The 26,003-nt window shown below is 35.8% G+C and overlaps 1 protein-coding gene across 1 annotated transcript; it reads left to right on the top strand.

Annotated features, from left to right (window-relative positions):
• Nucleotides 1-1,649: 1,649 nt before the first annotated feature.
• Nucleotides 1,650-24,866, top strand: EPYC (epiphycan). The gene is made up of 7 exons (XM_010008013.1): nucleotides 1,650-1,700; nucleotides 3,757-3,937; nucleotides 17,077-17,230; nucleotides 19,660-19,818; nucleotides 21,331-21,533; nucleotides 23,031-23,126; nucleotides 24,674-24,866. Exons 1-7 carry the CDS (start codon nucleotides 1,669-1,671, stop codon nucleotides 24,842-24,844), a joined length of 996 nt encoding a protein of 331 aa, XP_010006315.1. The 5' UTR covers nucleotides 1,650-1,668; the 3' UTR covers nucleotides 24,845-24,866.
• The last annotated feature ends 1,137 nt before the right edge of the window (nucleotides 24,867-26,003 follow it).

Below are 26,003 nucleotides of genomic sequence, written 5' to 3'. Positions count from 1 at the left end.
AGAATTTTCCTTCAATAAATAATACAAGACTGAGGTCTTTTATACAAGATAAATCAATGAACCCTGAGTGTGTCTAGAGACAACACACTTTGTTAATGAAAAAGTCATTGTGAGTGAGGTTTTAGAAGAGTAAATCTTGAATGACCAAGCACAGCAGCAAATAAATACTTAAAAGTGATATGTTAGTTACTTCAGCACATGGAGCAGCATAAAAAGTGCCAGTAGCATTAAAAAAAGGTGAAAATATGCATTTTGCTGCAGAAAGTATAGCTATTTGTTTGGTTTCTAGGAAGGAGCATACATAGGCATTGAAATCAACTCGATCACTAACTTAAGGAGTAGGCTGAGGCCAAAACTACTGCTCTGAAGAAAAAGAATAGCAACCGGACAGAGTAGTGGGGTGTTTGCACTGTGCTCATTGCCCTGATTCTTCATGGAAAAAGCTGCTTTTAAAATAGGAAAGGATTGTGAATAAGGAAGTAGAAAATATCTGATTTAATGGTTGAAGGGCCCTATTTTCACAGAAGCAAATAATGCTGAACCTTCCTTAGAAAGAAGTCTGTCATCCAGGAGCAGTTGCAGTACTGAAAGGCACTGCAGACCTGACTCTATTTCCAAAACAGCACATGATGCCTATTGCCATTTGTTATGTTCCACAATATCCTGCCTTCTAACTGTCTACCAGCAGATCTATTGCTCTTCCACCCTTTGACCCATCTACCAAACCCTTTGAAATATCTTGGATTCCCTAGACTAGCAGTTTGATAGCAAACACTCAAATTATTGAGAGTTGGCTTAAAATTCTTAAAATGCTTTCAGTGCTTCTGCCTTTTCCTAATTGTTGTTATAGGACAGGAAGTATATTTCACTGAAGACTTGGTTAATGATGAAAAAGTTCAGAGGAACAGTTGTATGCTGAACAAAATAGCAGTAATATAAAAATAGAGCACAGAAAAAAAGTGGGAAAGAATAATCTGTAAGGAAAAGATATAGCTTTAGTTTTGGTAACACTGTAAAACACTTCTGATGCAATGAAATGTGTGATACTATAATGCATGCTTGTCATGCATATTATGACAGTTCATATACATTAAAGAAGTGGTATTTCCCCATTAGAAGGAAAACATACTGGAAAGAGTGGCATCTATGAGTAGTAGTGCCTCTTAACTACTTACAGAAAAGCAAATGAAAAAAGTACCTGTAAATGCATATCAGATAATGCCCACAACACATATCACATACAATGAGCCCTCAAACAGAAATGGTACACATATGAAAAAAATATTAATATTAAATCTAATTTGCTTGAGCCTTGATTCTGAATTTTGGAAAATGTGCACTTCTAGATTATCAAGACTCCCAAAAGGTTATTTCCAGAATGCAAGTGAAAGTGTTATTGGTATATTGGTAGGGACAGTAAAAAATCTGAGGTGAAAGAGTAAAAAGCTGTGACGTGAAATTAATGCCATTTGCTTACAATAAACCTTTGTTTGACCTTGCTAAAATTCTATTCAGCAAATTCAAATCTAAAGGTGTTTGAAGTCTGAGAAACTTCCTAGGCTGAGGTCTTCAGTTGATGGTACAAGCTGTACCACCTCCCACAGCCCCAGAATGCCACTGCCATTGGTTGGGGTCTAATACCACTGGCTCTGCATTCTAAGTAACTTCATGCTATTTGAGAGACTGGAAGCTGAAGGTAAGTTTTGGTACTTCTCTCTTAGAAATTGGATTTTTGTAATTGGAAATATTTTTATAGTCTTTATTTTATTTTGTTGTGCATAATACTGATTAAAAGGCTGCAGATTGAGGATACTATTTATTTTTCCCTGAATATGTCTCAGTTCCTTCCTGTGAGAGGAGTACATAATCTTCATCAAAATATTTGATCTTACAGCTACTGCAGATGCCAATATCATTACAGTGCATTCCAATATATTGCACTTAAGGGAAGTACAGAGACATGCAAACTCTGCAAGTTAGTGCAAATACTATAGTCACTGGTAATTTATTTTTTTTTCACAGAAATTATATTTGCTGGTTTGATCTATGTATATATGCAAAATCAAATAGTTAACAAGCCCTATACCTTTAAAAAAAGTTTATTTCTAGGCAATGTGAAATGAAAACAATTTTTCATAATGAGCATTTTTTTAATTTATGAACTGTTTATTAAGAGGAAAAATGACACCAGACATAATACTGCATTTTGGGTTAATATAGCTGAATAATTTGGGATGAATTATATGCAAAAGAAACTAAGTCCAAAAACAGTTCTGCCAAAAATAAGAAGTAGAAATTATAAAAGCAGAAAAAAACTTAAGTTTATAAAAAATAGGTTGTGTTTTTATTTAATTTCATTTCATTTTCTGGTAACAGAGCAGAATACATTTAGTAATATTGGAGGCTAATACTGAAAGGTGCAATTCAACTAAGTCTTCTCAAAGACAAGCCCAAATGATTCAAGCTTCTCCCAGCAGTGGCTGAAAAGTCTTTTTGAATAGAGCAAACGAAGGAAAATGAATGCCTTGTGTTGCTGACCATCCCCAGAGGAATTTCATATCCTCATGCCTAAACCAGCTTCATAAAGAGCTCTTTTCATGAAGCTAAAATTCAGCTTGTTGCTCGGCACACACATTCAAAAAAATATCTCATGCATTTCTTATACTTAATCTATTTTAAGTAGCTACAGTTTAAAAATTAAATACATCAGTACGTGTATTGTGGAATCACAGCATGAGTACAACTTAATAGACTTATGCACTGCTCATTATCACTGTCTGTACTTTTGGTTAAATTAGTGGGAGCTGTAGCTAAATCAAGGTGTAACTAACGAGTGCTGAATAAAGCCTTGTGTCAGGCATCTTATATGATAATAATGAATACATCACTTACGAAGAATAGGGAATGCATAAACACTAATATTCAAGCCTATCATAAATTTCCTACTGTTTTTCTAAAATATGGAATTTTAAAGTGGGTGATAATTCAGTGTTACAATTCTATTCTCCAAAGAGAACAGGTGACTGCACTATGCTACCATTTCTCACTAATTCAAAAATGCTGTCGAATGAATAATGAAGCAATGCAAGAACACTGTCACTTACAGAGCTATAGAGGACACAAACTATTTTTTATTTTGTTCCCCAGACCTTTGTAGAAGATGGTATAAATATGCCACACCATTCAATCAATTAAAATTACGTTCTGGCAAAACAATTGCTGGGTGAAAAACATTTTGACTATGTTTATCCAAAGACAATAAGAAAGAGGTCCTAGTTATCTAATTTATTTTTTTGAATAGTGGCAGAGAAAGACAAAATTATATTGTACATTTCAAAAGATGATTTATTGTGATAGAAACAATTAATATAATAATTTAGCTTTTGGCTAGTTTCTCAAAAGTTCTTTTCTAATAGTGCTGTGCAAATAGGTGAAGGTAGATGAAGGGAAAAAGATGAACATGTATCTTCCTTTCACCTTTTCAGGTACTTTCTCATTGAGGTCAGTTAGACTCAATAGGTCTTTACTAGATTATCTTAATGTTGTTATGGCCAAAGCAGTCTGCAGAAATTCTCAGATCCAGAGACTCTTCATGAAGGGGAAAAGAATAAACCATTGAATCGTGATGAATAAATAGGAGTTATCCATCCGATTCATTATTGCATACATTCACATATTGTATTTGTGAGATTAAAATTTCAGAAATAATTTGTTTTTACCATATTGCTCATATTTAATCCACTTCTTCTCTTTTAGAAAAGAAATCAGAATGCAGACCTTTGTAAATATTTTTCTGGGATTTTTGATTTTCAAGTCTGTTGGAGCTGCACCTATCACTGATACCATAATATATGATTCTGAGTTCTATGACATACCACTTGGTGAACTGCCTCACCCATTTGTCTATGATGAAAATGAGCAGTCTGCTCAATTAGAGGTAATCAAAACTTCATTTATTTTATCTTTCCAAAGTGCATAAATGCAGTGTCTGCTGATCACTTTTTGTTTGTTGTGAAAATATTCAGCAGACAAATCTACTCAAATGTTTGCTGTTGCCTTTGGTTGATCAACTGTTTCCTGTGCTAATAACAATCTGCATTTAATCCACATTTTCCCTAATCTGCAAATGTGGTCAAAACATTTCCTGAGAATTTGCTTTTGGTGGTGATCTTTGAGAGCAGGTGAAAGCTACCATGCCTCCCTCAGGTCTTCTTGCATTGTCACAAATTCTGTTGGAGATTGTCCTTGTGATTTATTTGTCTGAATGAGGCATGGAGACAGCTGAGATAGAACATCCAACATTCCCCATTAAATGAACTTGTAAAATGTTGACTCCTGAGTTTATTTCTCATAGTAAAAGCTATGCTAAATACAAGTATTTCAGGTTATAAGTGCTAGTGATTTCAGTTTCTGTTAGGAAAGTCAGCAGCAGGAAGTAAAAGTAAAAAGGGAAACGAATTTAAAAAAAACAGGAAAGTAAGAAAGATTGCTGAAGAAAAAGTGCTGAAAGTACATAAAATGTATTACCTGTACAAGCAAGGGACTCAATCTATTGACTTAAAAGCCTTCTTCTGCTCCTGTATTTCTTTATATTACTAAAAGGCTACATTAATTTTAATGTCACTCTGCTTCTTAGACATGGGCACAACTTCCCTGAAGCTGATATATGCACTATACAACTCAGAACTGAGCGCAGTAGAAGTTGAATGAAAAATTTAACATTTAAATAGTAATACTTTTATTTTTTTCACTTTACACATAATATTTTAATACTTTTTCATATAACAGTTCATAATTCATGAAAATATATTCCTTTGAGTGATTCATGATTGCAGCAGGAGGGACAGGAACAAGTCTTTCATCAAAGTGAGATCAAAATTGGATAGCAGATTTAAAATCAAATGACACAGACAATTTTAGAATAAATGTATCCCAAAAAATGGAGAACTGAAGAGGCAAAAATCATCTTAGAATATGTTCAAAAAGTTCAGAACCTTGCAGCTCAGAGGAAAAAAAAACAAACAACAAATTAAGAAGGACTGAGAGTAATCTTGCTCTAAAGAAATTACTTTGCCATTAGCCTGACTTCCTGAACCATGCAGAATCAAGGCTCTTTACATATACATCGCCTGAGCTTTCTTCCCTCATGAACACACCCCCACTTTGAGTTGTTGGATACTTTGCTCTTTTTATTTCACATTGACTAGTAAGTCTCAGCTCCTGCCCTTTGTTCTTAAAAATGAAGCCTTTATCAGTCCTACAGAAACAATTTTCCTTCCCAAAAATCATAAATCATAGAATGGTTTTGCTTGGAAAGGACCATAGAGATCACCTATTTCCATTCATGGTCAGGGACACCTCCTACCAGACCAAGTTGCTCAAAGCCCCATGCAACCTGACCTTGAGCACTTCCAGGGAGGGGGTAGACGTAACTTCCCTGGACAGCCTGTCCCAAATTTCTTCCTAATGTCTAACCTAAATCTCTCCTCGTTATTTTTGATCCATTATCTCTTGTACTTTCGTTACAAGCCCTTGTAAAAAGTGTCTCCCCAGCTTTCCTGTAGCCCCTTCAGGTCCTGGAAGGCCACTATGTGGTGTCCCCAGAGCCTTCTCTTCTCCAGGCTGAACAACCCCAACTCTCTCAGCCTGTCTTCACAGAAGAGATGCTCTGGCTCTCTGATCATTATGGTCTTCCTCTGGAATGTTCCAACAAGTCTGTGGGAAAGGCTACTTTCATGTGCCTCACGACTGAGATTTTCTCATTCAAACTGTAGATTTCTTAGCAATGCATTGAGTGGTAGGTGGAACTCTTGTGCTATGGTCTCTCTCTGAGATCATACAACACTGAAGCCTAGGGTTGCCCCTTTCCAATTTTCTGAGTGAAGGATAAAGACAAGGTAAGGCTTCTGTGGTTCTTTTCCAACTGGAAAGAAATTCAGGACAACAAGAAAAGATACAACAGGTCTTACCACAGGTTGCTTTCTTCAGGTAAGTAAGGAATATGCAGAGTCCAAAAAGTCTTTTCATTCTGCCTCATGAACTTACTTTCCAGAGCAGGATTTTCTCCCATTACTGAGCTCTTCAGACAACCTTCTTAAAATTCATGAAGTGAAGGTCATCTATTATAGCTGTTGGAAGGAATGTTACTTTGAATATGGATGGACCTCCCTGTGAGAGCCTTTTTTTCCTAGATGTTTAGCCAAGACCTTTTTTTTTCTTTCAATCCTCTTACTATGTACTGCCCAAAAGAAACCCAAGCATTAATTATTTCTCTAAACCCAGGAGAGCTCAGAGTGGTTAGTGCTGTAGAAACCTAGCAGCTTTTATAGACACATATGTCAGTCTTGCAAGTTATCTTTTAGATACTGAATATTATCGATGTTCAGTTTAAAATTATATATATACATATATATATGTGTGTGAATTCTTTATTGTTTTTATTACTTTTCTCCCTAGAATCTTGGTATTATAAAGATGTGAACTACACAAATACCTCTATGTGTAAAACCCAGTATTTAAGCAAGGTCACAGGTTAGTTTTTATTATTAATATCTTAAATGATGAGCAAGCAATACCACAGAGACGCAGACAAAGAGCAGGTTTTCATTAGATCCAGCCTGGATCTCTTTAGGACTCTTTAGGACCTGATTTAGGGCCTGTGCTTCCTTTTAGAGAACTCTGAATCATGTCTTTAGCCTTCTGAAATAGTGGAGAAAAAATAAAATAGCATTTTCTGTTGTTGCTGTCTTCAGTATATGATTTTAAAATTCAGTTATGTGCAAATATATATCATCCTGTTTAACACAGTTTTAGACTCATTGGAGAAATGCAAACTTTTCCAAGATTGTTCTTCCATTTCAGCAGGTCCAGGTGACTGGTTCTAGGACTTCAGATGCATTCTGTGTGTTGCTCCTGATTATTTCAGTGGGAATTAGGCACCTGTGCATCTTAAGGAATTAAACAGAAGTGCCTATGTCAGTATGTCCTTTCCAGAAGAACATACTTTCCAGTACCTATTGGGTACTGTAATCACTCATTCAATGTGTCACCACCCAAGTGAAGAAAGCTGTCGAGGTAATTAGGGAGGGATTCCTTCCACTTATTGTTTCAGGCTAAAATTAGGCATTGCATCCCAAAACCATTCTCCAAGAAAAGTGTGAATCATTCTCTTAGGATATTTATTGTGGCAGCTTGGACTTGGCTGGCTGCCAGGTGTGCATCAAGATGTCTTTTCACTCCCCCTTCTCAGAGGGACAGGAGATTAAGATTAGAGTAAGATTAAAACTTGTGAGTCAAGATAAAGACAGTTTAATGAAGAAAAAACAAAACCCACCCCCCCACCTCCTTTCTCTTAGGTTTTATTGCTGAGCATGAGGCCATGTGGTATGGAATATTCCTTGGGTCAGTTGTCCTAACTATGTCCCCTCCAACCTCCTGCCCACCCTCAGCCTAACAGCCTTGGGGAGGCAGGAGGGCCGGAGAGACAGTCTTGATGTTGAGTCACAAATGCTCAGCAGTAGCCAAAACGTTGGTGTGTTATCAATGCTGTTCTAGTGACAAAGTACAGCAGTATTTTCACTGAATATTTATATCACAATAGGATCCAGAGGCACCAGCCAACACTAGGTCTTCATTGTCACAACTGCTCTGCAAACATTTACAAAGACAGATTTCCTTTTTTAAATTGGATACAATCAATCCATACTGTCAAATGCATTCTTGTGCAAGTTTCTCACTGGTAAAACAGAAGGCTCAGAATTTTTCCCTCTTTGAAATTAAAACTGTGTTTGGACAGTGGGTGAGAAAAACAAATCGTGGAGAGAGATTCCTATGCACATCAGCTACTAATGGCTAATAAAATCATATTGTAAACTTTTGATTGCGGTTTCTGTTAAACATAATCAGTCCATTTTCCTTCAGGTATGAAAAGGTATGTTAGAAAAATGAGAAGTGAAAATATAGAGGCATCAGAAAAATATTTTAATCAATAAAATAGACTATCAGTGAGACCAAGAAGCAAGGAAAATATCCTACCACTGAATCAGCAGCAAAACAAGAGTGTTGAATACAGGTTGGTCTCGGTCTGCATCCACATAAGAGGTAAGCTGGAAAGGAGGATCCACAAAATAATCAGAAACAAGAACTCTGAATGTCTACTACTTGAGCCTGCATGAGCTTGTTGATTTTTAATCAAAATGACTACAGGATATTCAGGTGACTTAAGTCATACACATGCGTTCACTTATGTGCATGTGTGAGCACACACAAAGCATCTCTGCTGTTGCCATAATGCATATGAAGGTGGATCTTACTTGTGCAAGAATTTTCTCTTGCCATTCTGCAGATTTGAGTGGGGCTTCCACTGCTGTTCCTATCTTTGTGGCAGGAATCTGATTAAATAAGTCTTCAAGGTGGATATGCAATAACTTATCTGAACATGTTATACTGAATTTTTTAAACTTAACAATTGGTACAAGTAATGTAGAAGTCAGATAACTATTTGATAAGAGCATAAGAGCATTCAATTTACCATTTGAAGATTTATCCCTAAAAAGAAATTCTCTACTTTTCCAGTGACTAAAGCACTTACATTCACTTGGATCTTCATAACTGATTCCTTATGCTTGTTGCTTAAACTATCACAATGTTTGAAACTCCTGTGATAGAGGTTTGCTACCTTAATTTCCTTTGTCAATTATTGATTTTTTTTTCCCAGACTTCTAATTTTGTAGCTTCTTCCAGAAAGAAGTAATGTGCATAATAGCTACTGACATGGGGTATGAAACAAGCATACAGATATTTTAGAAAATTAACACAAATTTACAAATTGTACCCATGGCTATGTATTTTTTCTGAACATTGTTATGCTAAATAACATGCACATTTCTATCCCATTTAAAAAGAACTTAAGGCAAGAATAATTTTAGAGCAAATCAAACAGAATCCAGAACGTGGTTTTATACACAGCTCACAGAGGGGAGTGTTGTGGTTCTGCTCTGAATAATTCTTATCTTTGTTCCTGTGTAATGATTTTTTAATACTTGGACATTAATAATCCTTTGAAAAGGTCCCATGTCTCAGTTCTTTTCACATTAGTCTAAATAATCATGTTTCCTTTGGCTTGTTATCCTTCTGCCATGAGTTTTGCCTCTTTGAATGCTTTCTGGCTTTGTTTCAACATCTCGTCCAAACTTGCCTCTGGCTTCCATTTGGTGCTTAGGATGTCTTCTGGAACACAGGTTTTTGGGGTGCCAGTCTCCTCCAGCTAACATCTTATTTCTCAAATATTTTGCTTCTTGGATTAATGGAGAACCAACACCTTTGTTTTCATCTTAAATGGAGTAGAACAAGTGTGCAAGATTAGCAGATATGTTCTCTCAATTACTTAAGTGTAGGAATGCATCGTTCCATACAAAAATAGCCTCAAGTGTGAGACAGATAGCTCAGTAAGTTCTTTGTCCTTAGCTGCACAGTATGTATCAGACACCTGAAATAGCCAAATAAATCTTGACTGATTTTTTTCCCTAGGTTCTTCAGTGCAAACTAGCATCTTGTTAGGTGCTTAAAGACTTGGTACACCAGTATTAGCATATTGGGTTTGTTGGGTTTTTTTTTTTGTTTGATTGGTTTGGTTGGTTGGTTGTTGTGGTGGTTTTTTTAAAGAAAGGTACTGCAGTAATTGCATGCATTTCATAGCAGCACAAGCCTCTTGTGACATCATGGAAATCTGGGATTGAATATTTACTTTTAATGTTATTTCTCCAGAGTTGTATTGACTCTGGCTTTCTTTACAGATCTAGGCTTGCACAAGCTTCCAATTTCTGCTTTTAAACTTTCACTTCTGACTTAGGTCTTATTACTAGAAGGGGAAATAATAGGTGTGAATAAAATAGCTGCAGCTGGATATAGAGTTCAGACCACATGTTCAAGAAAAATTAGGAAGTACAACCAATTAATGTGCAGAAAAAAAATTATTTTCTTATTATAATTCCTTATTTTTTATATAGGAGTTCCTTATTTTTAGAGTTTTGTAGCAATGCCTATTGTTATGATGCAGAATGTCTCTCTCAGGGGGAGGAAATGCATCACACCCATATCCCTGTCCTCAGCACTTTCTTCCTTGCACCTGGACCTTTCACTAATGTTAACTGATCTTACACTGATAGGACATTTCATACATAGCATAACAGCCCACACTGTGAAGACAAACCTAAACTATTAGAAAATTCTCTAGTTCTGGAGATGTACCAGCTTGTGAGCACTATGTATCACTGCAGGCTACATGCATGTACTGGATTGAATCAAATTGGATGAAATGTCTTTGCACTGTAAGTCGCAGAAATAAGAGGAAGAACAGACCGGACACCACATGTCTAGTAAAAAGTATGGTTGTCTCAATGTGGTCTACTTTACAGCCACAGAAAGATGGACAGGAACTTCAGAAAGTTGATTCACTGCATATGTGTGATGAACCACCCTCAGGAAGCGGTTATTCCTCCACTGTTTGCATCAGGAGTGTAAGCAGGCCAAGCTACTAAATAGGACATTTAAATTCAATGGCTGAAGTTAGTGGAGCTAATCTAATCCTTTTTCTTAGTGTTTCTAAGACTGTTTGGTTGTAGTTTGGATTCAAAGCAATAACAGTGCATTTAGAAAAAAAAAACCCAAGGCTGGTGAACTGGGCAAAAGCTTGTTCAGCTCCAGCAGTGCCTGGTCTGCCTGGACTGCATGAAGAAATACGCTGGAAAACCTGAACCCTCATTTACAGTGAGCTCTGAAAACCAACTGAGGCAGCTCTTAAGTCAAAGTCTTATTCCAGCACTGTCTTTGAAAACAGATTTTATATCTGATAATCTGCTTTGAGGGCTATGTAATATTGAAATTAGCCTAAAGCAGATGCTTTTCTTTGAAAGACTGCTGAAGTTTTACAAGACACAAAATTTCAAAGAGATATATGCCACTTCTAGAAATCAGAACAGGGCTCTTTGCACTATTATAAAGCACAAAAGGACTGAAAACTAGTCCCAGCTATTTAATTAAGATTTCCACAAGAGTCCCAGTTGATCCAAGCCACAGAGTAGAAATACACAGCCAGACAAAGCTGGAGATCACCCGAATGACAAGAGTATCTGAGCCATTATGAAATCATATTCCCAAGGAGGAAAAGGAGGCAACAGGCAGTAACTTTGTGTAATATTCATGGGTGCTGAAATATCCAAGTCTCTGAGAAAAGAGACTGCCCTGTAACAGCCAGTGGATCTTGAAGGACATAGATCCTGTCCAAAAGTTAGTTTTCAATGCTTGTCAAAAAGCCCAGAGTCACTAAAAGGACTCAGTAACTTCTATCCTTTTTCTTCTGTGCTGAACATAGGTGATCCTGGCCAGACTACTTGGGCATACACATTTCTGTATGTGGATGTAAACATGAAAGTGATTAGAGTCTGAGAGAATGAGTGTGAACAGGAAAAATCAATGTACTTAGAAATTTTGTAAACAGATATCACCTTCTCATTCTCCAGGATCTCACTGAAATTTATTTCACTAATTACTCCACACAACTTATTTATATAGCTCATTTATCTGAGCTGCAGAGTTTGCAATCTACGTAGCTATTGCATTAACATGCAATGGCTCCCAGATCTACTTATTTTTAAGATAGAACAATAGGAGAAAAGAAGACCTTAAGTGCAAAATTTAAGAAGAAACAAGTATGAGACACTTTTGGAAAGGAAAACAAGCCAAAACCTCTACCATAATTAGATATTTTCTTGTAAGCCTTCAGCAGTTTCAGAACAGTTGTGGGGGAACTAGTTCCTTTTGATGGGTCAGTGTGTGGTACAACTGTCCCTTCAAGTTTATAATGTCTCTTTTTAAGTTCTGGACTTCTGTTGTCCTTGTTTGGGGTTTTTTAGTATACTTTTTGAAAGAAAAGAAGCACTGAAAAAGGACACACTTCAGATACTTCTGTAGATTTAAACTTATTGCATGTAATATACGAACTTTGATCCTAAAAGATGTAGACATAAAACAATAAATAAAACATCTACCACAGGAATTAAACGACCTCAAAATTAAAATGTGGCAACTGGTGGCTTCCAGTTTTGCTGTTTAGCCCAAAATCTACTTATTTTCTGTATTTTATTACTTTAGATAGATTATGTGGGTCCATAATCCTCATATAGGTTACTCATCTACATTTATATTCTGTTTCACTCCTACTGACCCCTAACCCACAGATACTCTTTCAACTTACTTTTTTCACTGAGAGATTTCTAATCTTAAAAACCTTTTTACTTGTCTTGCTGCCTTTCCAACCAATGGTGAGGGATAGTTACCTAAAAAGCCCAGCCCAAAAGCAGTCTCTGTGGTCAGTGGCTGGAGCTGCTTTTCAGAAATTTTGTTTCGTTCTTTGCTGAATGTGAAAGGATCCTAGTACAGACTAGATGCCTAACCTATGGATGTCTGAAGTTACAAGTTGATTTTTACCAATTGTATTTAATTGTTCATTTATGTCACAGAATCACAGAATCAGACAGAATCGTTCTGGTTGGAAAAGACCTTTAAGATCATCAAGTCCAACCATAACCTAACTCTACCAACCACTAACCTAACTGTACCAAGTAAATGCTTGAACATATATTCCCAAGCATCACATCTATACGTCTCTGAAACACTTCCAGGGTTGGAGACTCAACCACCTCCCTGGGCAGCCTATTTCAGTGTTTAATTACCCTTTCAGGTTTTTTTGTTGTTTGTTTTGTTTGTGTTTGTTTTTTGTTTGTTTTTTTTCCTAATCTGTAACCTCTTGTCCTAACACTTGTTACTTAGGAGAAGAGACCAACCTCCTTTCAGGCAGCTGTAGAGCGTGAGAAGGTCTCCTCTCAACCTCCTTTTTCCCAGCCTAAACAACCTAGTTCCCTCAGCTGCTCCACATATGACTTGCACTTCCAGACCCTTCACCAGCCTTGTTGCCCTTCTCTGGACTCACTCCAGCACCTCAAGGTCTTTCTTGTGCTGGGGGGCCCAGAACTGCACACAGTACTTGACGTGTAACCTCACCAGTGCCAAGTGCAGGGGCACAATCACTTCACTTTTCCTGCTGGCCACACTATTTCTGATACAAGCCAGGATACTGTTGGCTGCCTTGACCACATGGGCACACTACTGGCTCATGTTCAGCCAGCTGTCAATGAACATCCCCAGCTCCTTTTCCTCTGGGCAACTTTCCAGCCATTCCTCCCCAAGCCTGTAGCATTGCATACGGTTGTTGTGACCCAAGTGTGGGACCCAATATGTTGCCGTGTTAAATCTCATACAAATGGCTTGGCCCATACATCCAGCCTGTCCAGGTCCTGCAATAGAGCCTGTCTACCCTCAGGCAGATCAACACTCCCTCCCTACTTAGTATCATCTGCAAATTTGCTGAGCATGCACTCAATCCCCTCATCCAGATTATTGATAAGATATTAAAAACAACTGGCTCCAACTCTGAGCCCTGGGGAACAGCAATTTGTTCAGATTTTGTGCTCTTGACTTTTGGAACTTCATGGTCTGAAAATGCTTACAAATTGGCCATTCACATTAAACAGTTTCATTTGTTAATGTAGTCACGTTGGATAAATACAGGAGGGAGGAAAAAAAGACACTCCATGCAGTCTTAAGAAAGGTATTACGCTGCTCATAGCATGCTCTGTGGCTAATATTCTGCACTGGCATTCTCTATACCTCTTGATTGACTCCAAAGACAGAGCAGAATAACTATCGAGCAGCATAGTTGCGATTTTCTTTCAGTGTTTTCCTATGCCATGTATTAAATCTGACTTGGAAGGCTGATTATTATTTGAAGACTTGGCACTATTAGCAAAGAAAGACATGCTCTATTTTATTACTTTACACTATTCTTCCTGCTTTGTGTTGTGGTTTTTTTTGTAAAAAGTATTATTTAGGGTCACAAAGGAAAGGAGTCGCTTCCCCCTACAGAGAATATTACCAATAAGTTACATAGAATAATTTCTGTTTCAATTTTTTAGTAAAGTGCATGATGCCAAAAAATAAATGAACATCTGGAAGATGAAGGATCATTCTGTACAGTATATAGTCCAAGAAACATCTTTGTCTTGTTACAATCTTGCGTGATTTATCAAATATGTAAAAGATAGAAAGCTGCATGGATCATATGACCAATAATGGGAAACAGACCTTTACCTTCAGGTTACTGATTCAAGTCCAAGCTATGTAAAACAAGAAGATACTGCTCATGCTCTGGGCCTGGTAAGTAATATGCATGTATCAGTGAACTCCTACTCTGTTAGTAGAAAAAAAATGGCAACATCACTGTAATAACTGGTATTTTTTATGACAGTAAGAACTGGTGCAGGCGACTGAATAGATAACTCTGCCTGGAACAGTTTCTCTAGAACACAGATTTAACACATTGGCAAGGAAACTATTGGGAGGATTTCAACTGTGCATCTCCAAAACTAGGTAACATCTTGTAATAAGAAAGCAACAACAGGATAGAAACAAAATGAATGGAAGTCACTACCTCTGCTGTGGGACCCAACAGCTACAGTGATTAATCAACTAAGAACACCTGTAATGCAAATCACAAATCCCAAGCTAGTAAGTTCCATGAAGTATGTCCCCAAATATTCAGAGACTTGGCAGTCAGTACAGATGACCTAAATCCAATGACAAGTGAAAGGAACGTTATTTTAGGTCTGAACCCTACTTACAAACTCTATCTTTAAAACACTTTTCTCCAGAATATTATTCGGTAGAACTGCCACAAAAGATGCAGACAAAGCTGTTGATAGGTCTCAAAATCTTCAGATTTTGGTCTAAAGATCAGGACAGGGCCTCCTATTTGATTTCCACAAAACTGGTGAAGAAGGAGACATCATGTGCAAGCACTTTAGTGCATTACTACCTTGGGTCAATAAAAGTCTGGAATTCATCTCTCCCTCTAGGCTTTCTCCCTTCGGAGAACATCTGTCCCATTTCCTTTGTTCCCAAAGTCTTCTTTTGATTTGTCCCCAAGTCCTTTCCTGGTTAAGCTATCTTACTGTCAGTGCTGCAGATGGGAACATTGTGTATTTGTCTGCACAAAGCAACAAGGTACATTTTTACTCTTACATACACCAACAGGTTAGTCAGTCATAGTTCAGCTGAAGTTCATTTTGCGCACTTGATCAACACACATTTTGCAAAGTTATGGTGCTAGCAACTGTATCAGGGCATTTTTATCCCTAAACTCTATGTAGTAATAGTACATATGGCTTATTGGAATACAACTAAATAATATACAGAGAAGCTGAAGTGTGCTCAGTCAAAATCTGAGTCTGTGAGGTTCAGACTGCTTCCTGGTTTTTCATTGTTTTCATATTCTCTGTCTTAAGTTAAACTAATTGATGCAAAATATTTGAACCTATGGCTACTGTATATATTAATTCAAATTATTTCTGTGCAAAAATTGGTTTTTAGATGAGTATTTAGATGTTCACAGGCAGTCCAGGATCATACTGTTTAATACTGCTATTTTGACATGAGAACATTTTCTTCAATAATTGTACTTTATATTTATATATATATATACATACACACAAATACAAATTGATATAGGTATTTCACAAAATTAAAATCTTTCATATCCATAAATAATAAGACAAAAAATATTCTATTTGCTGAACATTATATAGTTAAGCTAAAAGTTTCAGAGATCAGATACAGCAAACTCTTTGATCATGCTTGGGATCTAGATCTCAGGTGTGTTAGTTCCTTTAACTCATATGGTGTACATAAAAAGCCTAATTTAAAAATCCCAACCACTTGTCCAGTCTGGATGCAATCTAGTTTTACTTGTCTAGAATTTATGAGCACTAGTGTGATTGATTTCAACAACTGGTTCTCCATGAAGATAGCAAAGCCATCAGTAGATGGAGGCTGATCTCAGAACATATGTTCAATCAGATGAGAAACTCAGGATTCAATAGTTTTATGGTAGTGTTTTGGTAGAAGGCTGTAAAGGATGTACTGGGATGGGTAAACAATATTATTACACATGTGGAAATCAAGATCTATTTGCAATATAACTTGCGAAGGTCAGACAACTACAGTGGATTCTCACAGTCCAGGTGATTACAGTAAACCACTGTTTCTTTGCAAATGCAGGCCCCATTGCAACAAGTCTGGCAAGTCTGCACGGCTCTTTTTATGAACGGTTATATGATGCAAGAAAATTGTTACATCTCTATTTTTCATCCTGAAGTTGTCATATAGCCAAATCAACAGAATATATAACTCAGTAAATTTCACTGGTTTGACTAATTATATTGAGTGGAGAAGAAAAAATAAGGTTTCTACTTCCACAAAAGGATCCACCAAATTAGTAGGATTTTTCTAAATCAGGATTTTAACTAATATTTTTTTTTATTTATATACTTAAGTTTTCATAATACTTAATGCATCCATGGATGAATGAATCTAAACCAACCCTTCTGTTTTTCAAATATTCTAAAAAAAACCTACAAAACCTCTGCCAACATATTCACAAGTAGTATGTGAACTTAGACTGCAGAATTCTTAGATAATAAGACTTTTAAAAATACTAGTGTTCTTAAAACAGACCCTGCACAACTGCATTTGGTTTGGATTTATGCTGATATAACTTACAATTTTATGGTCAAATGACTTGCATCTCTTTGATGCTTCACAGCAAATTTTCATTGGTCACACAGAATATATCTATTTTTTTTAAATCACAAATTTAATTTAACTTGAAATAAAGGTGGAAAAAGCATTTTTTTAGTACATATTCTTGCTAATGGTGTAGAGGCAGTGTACATGCATACGCACATACAACAAAACATCTAAAACACTGAGATAAAAAGTGAATAAGTAAGTCAGAGTTTCATGAATTGTTTACACATCATTATAGGTGCCAGATAAAAAGCAGCTCAGGCACTAAACATCAGAACATATATGACATCTAGTGGGAGAATATGAATAACTGGAAGAGAAGCAGCTGCCAGTGGAAGCAAACAGTAACATTTCCTGTTCCCTCTGAATTTTTCCTAGACAGAGATTGGGACAGCACTACCTTCTGTAATTCAAGAGAGTTATTCTTCTGCACGATTGACAGAAGAACCTGAGGAGGAAGCATCAACACCAAAACTAATTGATGGGTCTTCAGCACAGGGGTCGGGGGTTCTTGGGCCCCAAACTCAAGACGGTTTGTAGGAAAGAGAAATTAGTTTTGCCTGTGTAGCTCTGAGTTTCAGTGAGCCCTCTTTTTTTGCTTAGGAATGTCTACCTGTCTTATTGAAGAAGAGGTATATTATTTCTGTGCCTCTCACTGCAGAGAGGTATACCATGACTATCTTTAATGCTCTGAAGTCAAAAAGGTGCCTAGTTAAAATGTTTCCACACTATTTCACTATGAAAACTGAATGAAGAATTTTTCAAATAGTATTTTATTAACACATATTTACAACATTTAGAAAATTTGCTAATGGTTGGCAAATGCTACCAGTACTTTTTATTGACTTAGATTTCTATATCTCTGCCAGGTACCTTTATTTTATAAGTATTTGTTACTTTTTTTTTTTTTAATAATTGTGTTCATCCAAAATATAATTAGAATGTTGAGCAGTTTTTGACCATGGAAACTAGAAACGAAGAAATTCAAGGAAATCAAACTACTTTTGAATGAAGTCGATTTTATATTCTTCTGACTAGTGAGCTAGTGACTATAGTGAAATAAGAACATTCTATATCTCACAGGGGAATTGAAATTGTAAACCACAACCTATCCCTCTCCAACACACTATGATACCAATAGTCAGCATTTGTTAGCAGCTACTCTAATCTCTTTTAGTTGAAGCTCACTGGTTATCCATTGCTGTGATGGGCCTTTGTGTCATATTGTGATCAATATACAGATCAACATACAACAGGAAAATCCTGTTTTTTACTATGCCTAACCCTGTAACTGAGTATCAAAGAAAACAAATTAAATTATAAAAAAGAAAAAAAAGAGTTCAAGCTTCCAAAATTGTGTGTTCAGTTATGAGAAATTAATCATTCCTAGTCTTGTTTTTATACACATTACTTATGACCCTTGACCAGGCAAAAAAAAAAAAAAAAAAAAAGCTGATGTCAAAAGAAATAAAAATAGAAATGAGAAGCTCCCGAGAGAGTTCTGAAAAAAACTCCACACAATTTTGAAAGCTGCAGAAAGTTACAGAACATTTCATGTAAATATTACATATTATGAATTCTATAGATGTGAACATTTTTGAGCACTGAATGCAAATCAAATAGTGCATCAAATAAAGATATGCATGGCAGGCTCACAATTGTAACATATCAAATCAGATTTTCATTGTGGGGTTGTTGTTTGGGTTTTTTTTCTGTAACATATTTTCCTGTCAGATGTTGCTGCTGTTCTTGGCTTGGTACTGGATAGAAGACTGCAAGGGTCAGGAACAGCGAGTCAAGTTCATTTTTCTTGTTGATATCTTTTTGAATTCTTCCCATACCTCTGTCCTTTTTCAGTCCACACTAACCAGAGGTGACAAATACTACTCCTCCAAGAGCAAAAATAAGACAGAAGGGGAAACTGTTTTCCTCTACTATGTTGCAACATTTTGAAAAAATGCCAGCAATCCTGAACTTTACATTCCTTTAGGCCTAGATTTGCTGGAATGGTTCAAGATGTGATAATTCATTTTTTCCCTGTGTCAGACTTGCTCCCTGTAGCTAATTTAAAACTGCTTGTGGAAGAAGCTAGGGAACATATAAAAAGGGTCTCATCTTTCCTGTTTTGTTACTCTCCTATGGGCAACTAGAGATCTGAAATAAGAGAGTACTCTGATCACTGATTCTGTAATCTTGCCTGAAATGACACAACATACGTAGCCTGCCTTTCAGTTATTTACTGTTAACTGTTGGTAACTGACACAGAATAAGGCAAATCATCCTGCAGCTACAATTGATGCAGTTTAATCATGGAGATGAAAGGACTTGATTTTCATTAACTTCTGGTGGTAACCAAATATTTTATTCACATAGTCTTCAAGGTACTCTAACTCAAGCTGATAAAGAAATTTGTCTTGCCAAATTTCTGAATTCAAAAACATGTAGTTAAAGAATATGCCGTGGAAAATTAGGTACTTCTCCATAGCTCTGTAGGTAAACACTGATTTATTTTAAAATTATTTAGAAGTACTATTTACAGAACCAAACTTCAGAAATAATAACAAGTTTCAGTCCTCAGCTGTTATCACTTCATCTAGATGGAAGTGCATACTAGCTGGCTAAGGGCAAATTGATCTTTGGCTGTCATCTAATTTACTATTCTTACAGTCTGAGAAACACTGTATCAGAAAGTAAGTTAAATGACCTTCTAGTAGGCACATACAGAAAAGAAGTTTTTAAGCAGAATTTAGTAACTTGTAGTTGCAATGATACGATGTGGTGTTCAAAACAGCACCGTAGTGAACTTTATCATCAACAAAATCTTATCACTATATACTTTGGTGAGCATTTAATTGTAATTTACCTTTTATTTTGTTTTGTTTTGGATTTGTGGGTTCGTTGCTTTGGTTTTGGTTTTGGTTTTTTTTGTAATTAACTGTTTGATTTTAAATTATTTGATAGGTCTTCCCACTTGCCTTTTGTGTACATGCCTGGGGACCACAGTCTACTGTGATGATCATGAACTTGATGCTGTTCCACCGTTGCCCAAGAAAACCACATATTTCTATTCACGCTACAACAGAATCAGGAAGATCAACAGAAATGACTTTGCTAACTTAAGTATGGAAGTTGCAATTAGCAATAATTTCTTTGATGTCTGGCTTATACTGATCTAAGACAGTGTGATTCATTTTATGTAATGTTTTGTAATGCTTGATGATGGTAAAGTTATGCACAGAACTGCACATATGGAAAAGTGGTTTGTTAGTTCTGAATGTGAATGTCAATACTTAAAACTCAGATTCTCTGCCAGTGTTTTTAATTATTAGAAATAACCTTTATCTATCTTTTTTTTCTGTTATTTGTAATCAGCTTTAGAAAGGTAGAAAAAAAATATCTAAATCTCAGGAAACACTTATGGCATATAAGAACATACTCTTTTCCTAAACAAGACAAGTTGCCAGGTAGACACACTTCCATATATTTGGGAATTATTTGCCTGAAAGGAACTTTACATTTTACCTTCAAAGTGTATGCTCAATAGTTTACTCCAGAATTATCTAGGAAAATGCACAGTAAATAAAAACTGCTGACCCCAAACCACTTGTGGCTTAAAACTGGCCAAAATGGTGATTCAGGAAGCTTATATTTTCTCATTTCCTACTTTAGATTCTTAAAGATACTTGATTTTTCAGGAAGTATTAAGCCTATCCTGTTTAGGGAGATTGACTGCCATACATTCACCAGCCTGAATAACAAGTCATATTCATTGGTTTCTGTTTTAGATTTAATTTTACATAGCTAATGTTTATTGATTTCATTATGAGAAGTGTGGAATCAGTGCCAAAAAAAGGCTACTAAAATAATTCAGAGGAAATCAAAGATCCTTTAATGAAATAAAACTATAAGGGTTTGACTTGCTCAAACCAAGGTGAAGGTTGGGAAGGAACACAACTGGTATATAAAAAAATCTAAGGGAATGAATAGTAAGAACAGAGGAAGCTTATTTAGGCAAAAAAATAATGCTTGTAAAAGAATAAAATAAACAATCTTAAAAAGAATATTAAAAACATTCTAGGTGGAAAACAGAAGTAAGTTACAGAATAATGCATTTAAAGTAAATGCATAATAATGCACTGATATTTAGACATTGTTCTTTTTGCCAAAAATAAGTTTCATTTTCTCTTTTTGATTGTAAAAAGTGTTTAAGTGTGTTTTAGAAAAAGTCAATATATCAATTTTTTTACATATAGGAGAACATAGAAAATAAAGAACCATGTGTAAGAAGATGGCACATAATATGTTTATTTCCCTTAAAATTTTATTTATCCAAAAGGTAACAATTCAAAAGATACCCAGAACACAAAGAAATTTTAAAACTTTATCTTTAAAATCTTTCACTGAAAGGTACATGAAGAATAACATAGGCAATTCTAGATAAGATGAGAAGGAAGTGGATGTCCCCTTCCTTAGGAGAACTGTTCAAATAAAGATTATTTTTTATATAGCTGTTACATAGTGGGTCAGGAGTAGAGCTGACTCAAGACACTTCAACTGTAATTGTCTTCTTGTTTTTAAAAAATTTCAGAAAATATTTTCTTACATGCTTTTTGTATCTTATCTCTCTGCCAGACAATTTAAAAAGGATCGATTTGACTGCAAACATTATATCAGAGATCCACGAAGATGCCTTCCGAAGATTGCCCCAATTGGAGGAGCTGGTGCTCCGTGACAATAGGATAAGGCAACTCCCTGAGCTACCATCTACCTTAACATTCATCGATGTCAGTAAGAACAGGCTGGGTCGCAAGGGAATACGTAATGAGGCATTTAAAGTAAGTCTGGGTTTGATGGGAAAATCTTTTCTTCTCTCCAAAGGATTTGGTCACAAGAGCATCCTAAGTGGCCCTCTACTGTAACAAAGCCATTAAGATGATAAGCACAATGACTGTGCTGGGCAATCTATAAACATGGGACTAGATGTATGAGCACTATCAACTGGTCATGAGAAACCTTTTTATTCTCTGTTACCAAGACCCACGTAAGACCTGCAATGGCACACTATGTTTGTATCTGTGAATCAACTACTCACGTGACTAGCAAGACACCAGAAAGCTGCTTATTCCCTTACAAGTGGGCAAGAGCGAAAGGCAAAGTATGGATGCCACTGCTTCCAACTTATGCTGCCATGTATCTACATGTGCACTTCCTAGAGTATTCATAAAACATATGCTTTCCAGGCACCTTGAAAAGCAGGGAAACTGGAACCTCTGAGTAACTTTCTTTCCTCAATAATATTCCTGGGGAGAAGCAACAATGTACTGCTATTAATTGAATTTGAAAGCTGCAGTCATTATAGAATATAGGCTAGCTTCATATGTTAGACCTGGCTCATATGCACTATTCAGTTTCATCTAAGAAGGCAGTTGTAACCAGCTATCTCTGAATTTCTCCTTTGGAAGAAAGCTTCTTAATGAAGCAACCAACAACAGTTACTGAATCAGATATTTTCTCCTAGCAGGTGTTTGGAATGGGAATGATTAGCAGAAAACAGTTCCCCAAATTGAGACTCTGGCCTAACATTCTTTTCTTCTGCACTCTCCTGATTTTAGCCATGAAGGAGTCTCAGCCTTATCTTCTGTATTTGCCAAGAACACTCACCCTGATATCTCGGAGTTTTGTCAGTAGGAATTAAACTAGGAAACTGCACTTAAAGAAGTACCTCAGTACCATCAGAACTTGTGTGTGTAAAAAGGGTGGAAAGAGTATGCTACTGACACTTATTCACCTATACCAAGTTTATATCTTACTATTGTTATAATTACCAGATGAAGCTTCTTCTTCCACAAGTTAAGGATGAAAATTATCTACTCTCTGAAATGGAATGAGCAACTTATTTTTAGCTCAGGCATTTCTTATGCAATTATAAACTGCTTCAGCACCAATACACTTCTACAAAATTGCATAAACTTGACACAAAAGCAAGAAATCAGACAGAATAGGAAGCCTTTCTGTGTAATGACTGGGTAAGGCAGTATTTTTTCTTTAGCATAGACATTACATTTCTAATTAATAAGTCTTCAGACACTTCAATTTTATACTTTTTATTTTGTTGTTATTTTAATGCAAACACCTAATCTCTAACATTTCTCAGCCTGTGCAAATGGAAGTTCATGAGTGTCTGAATTTCTGCCTTTTCAGACATACCATGTTGAAACAAAATGTGGTAAGTATCCAGTGGTCCTTATTGCAGTGATAGATTTAAAACTTATTTGATACAGATTTTAAAAAACTTCTGTAATTTTCCCCTATCTTTTTTCTTCATTTTTTAGGATCTGCATGAACTGCAACATCTTTACATCACTGACAATAACTTGGATCACATTCCATTGCCACTTCCTGAAAGCCTCCAAGCTCTTCATCTTCAGGTAGGCTACAAAAGTAATGACTCTAAATATCATGTTCAAACAGTAAATAAAACTGGAAAGGGTAACTATATTTTTTTTTCCTTCTCTTTATCCGAAAGTGTAGTTACTTAACCAAACAAACTATTGGAAACACACAACTGACTAGTGAATAGAGTATTTGAAAGAAGTAAAATTTAGCTCAGCTAAGCATTAATTACTTGAATTTGTAATACCATATTTTTCAAACATAAATGTCTAGATTTATTGTTAGTACAGATTAAAGTTAGGTTCACAGCTGTCAAGAGCAACATTAGTCTCAGACACTCGAAGACAGAAATCCCTCACAACTGCTCATAAAAATATTACAACAGGAATGCTTTTAGATACCCAAAGAAAGGTACTTTACGTGTTGGTTGTTTCTATACCAGTGTGTTTCTTTCTCCTAATAAATATCATTCCCAGTTGCAAAGATTTATTCAGCCAAACTTTTCCATTTTATCGTATCGGAACATCCCATCCATCATCTTTCTGTATAACTATTTTTTGTATTTGATTTTACCTTTCAAACTTCTTTGTTTTAACCTTTTCTACCTCTGCTTCTTTCCCTTTTTCTCCTCTTGTACTAATGTCCAGTTTTGATTACCATAAGATGTTTATAACATAATACAGCAAAAAAAGTTTTAAAGAAGTGTCCTCGTATACTGTACATAATTTGACTTCCATCTTTCAATAAATAAATTTCTACAAATATTCTGCCTGCAAGCTGAATATTTTTTTCACCTCTTCATGCCAGTAAATACTTCAGTGCCATGTGCCACAGGCCAAAGCTAGTGAGCTGGATTTTTTCCACATCAGTTTCTGGCTGCCAAGAGAATGGAGAAAGGAAGAACTTTCAGACAGCTCTTGTTTTAGGAGATGACATTTTTAGGCTCAATTTCTAACTCTATTGTAGTCTAGCAATTAATTGTTGAAAATTGTTCACTTAAAGAACAAAAGTTCATTGAAGGTAAAGTATGTAAGAGGAATTTACACCTAAGGAATAAAAACTAAACCATGCAATCTTCCCTGTATATATACACATGTGAGTTAAACTACTGTGAGGGGGAATAGAGGAAAGAAATTTGTCACAGATCAAATTGCAGATTTGTGCCTTTGCAGGTTGAGGTGAATTAAGAAGCTGTCAGGTTGATCATTATGATTCTATGATATTTGGGCTGGCCTATGCTGGTTCCAATTTGTTTTAATATGGCTCTTGATTTTGATCCCGGAAGCAAAAATGCTCTGTATTTCCACCAGGACCTGCCTGCAAAGCCTGTTGCTGCTACATGGTTTGATTTACTCAGTTTTGAATCCTTGCACTGGCCCAGAAATTTTCCCCTTCTTGGCACTATTGACAACTTGTAGCCACAATCTGGTCCCTTGGGTTCAAACAGGCATCTCTCTTGGTACTGAAAATACATTTATAATTTTTTCTTCAAAGAGTAAAAAATTACTTCCAAGCAACTATTCTGACTCTTTTCTTTTTCTTTTTTTTTCTTTTTTTTTTCTTTTTTTTTTTTTTTTAATAGAACAACAACATTCAAGAGATGCATGAAGACACTTTCTGCAGAAGGAAAGATTTTACTTATGTACGGAGGGCTCTTGAAGACATCAGACTGGATGGTAATCCCATTAACCTGAGCAAAACACCTTATGCATATATGTGTCTACCCCGTTTGCCAGTTGGTAACCTCATCTAAGCTTTGACAGAAGCCAATACTGTTGTATGCTGTAAGAACTCTAAAGACACATTATTAGGTCACTGCTAAATTAAGCAAGATGCATTTTTTCAAATCTCATTAATTTGGGAAATATTTCTACTAATAATGAAATTGTTTACTGAGATACAAAAATAATATGAAAGACTACAAGTCAATTTCATTATCTACCCAGCTGTAAGTTGTATAGCAATATCAAGATAAATATTGTACTACAAAAACTGGGGGCAATAAATGTTAAACGTAAATGTGAAAATTTATGATTAATTATTCAGATCTAATGTATGAATTCAAAGGTTAAATAATTTTATATAATAAAACTTTGCTACAGCATAGTAAATAAAATATGTGTACATTATTGAATATTCATCCCCTTTTCATGTCTTTAACTATTTTTCTCTCGGTCACATACATTATTCTACTTCTTTCCTTAAATGCCCCTTCATTGCGGAAATGTACTAGCAGTATTCCAAAAAGCATGTTTTCTTTAGCAAACAAAATGTTTCCTTGAATTAATAATGAAATACAGAGATTAAACTTGTATCAAATTACCCAAAGGGAGTACATCAAATATTTATTTCTATCTTTGCAGTAGTAACTTGTTTTTGTAATGCTGATGAGACCCAAAGCTTTTATAAAGTTGCCTGTCAGATTATCTGGCTAATAAAAGACTCGTGTAAAATGGCTTATTTGAGAAATACTGAACTTTATTCTGCATTGGAAGTGGAAAAATATCCCCTTGACATACTTCCACAGTCACACAAAATATTGCATTTCAATATAATAAGAGACCAGAATTCAGAGACCCAAGTCACAGATATCGTTGGGAAGCCATGACTTTGTTTCCAATTACTTGAAAGTATCTCACTGCTCTTTTCTGCTTTACTCTTTAAGAGACATACCAGTCAAAGATTAGGAAATTCTCTCCCTTTGTATGAGTTAAACAACTCTTCTCTTTTTGTGGGGCAGCTTTAATACATTTTTTTTCTAGGGAGAAAGCTCCCAGAAAAGATTCGCTACCTACAACATAGGTACTTGCTTATTCTGTTCTTTAGTGACAAGCAGCAAATAACCCTTGCACATCATTAAACAGGTTTGATGAAAGACTTCAGGTAAAAATAATAAAAAAAAAAGCTGTAAA

Source organism: Chaetura pelagica, unplaced genomic scaffold, assembly GCF_000747805.2.
Source record: "Chaetura pelagica isolate M959 unplaced genomic scaffold, ChaPel_1.0 scaffold50, whole genome shotgun sequence".
In the NCBI taxonomy this organism is placed as follows: domain Eukaryota; kingdom Metazoa; phylum Chordata; class Aves; order Apodiformes; family Apodidae; genus Chaetura; species Chaetura pelagica.
The sequence above is the reverse complement of the archived record's forward strand: the minus strand, read 5'-3'. Positions and strand labels throughout refer to the sequence as shown.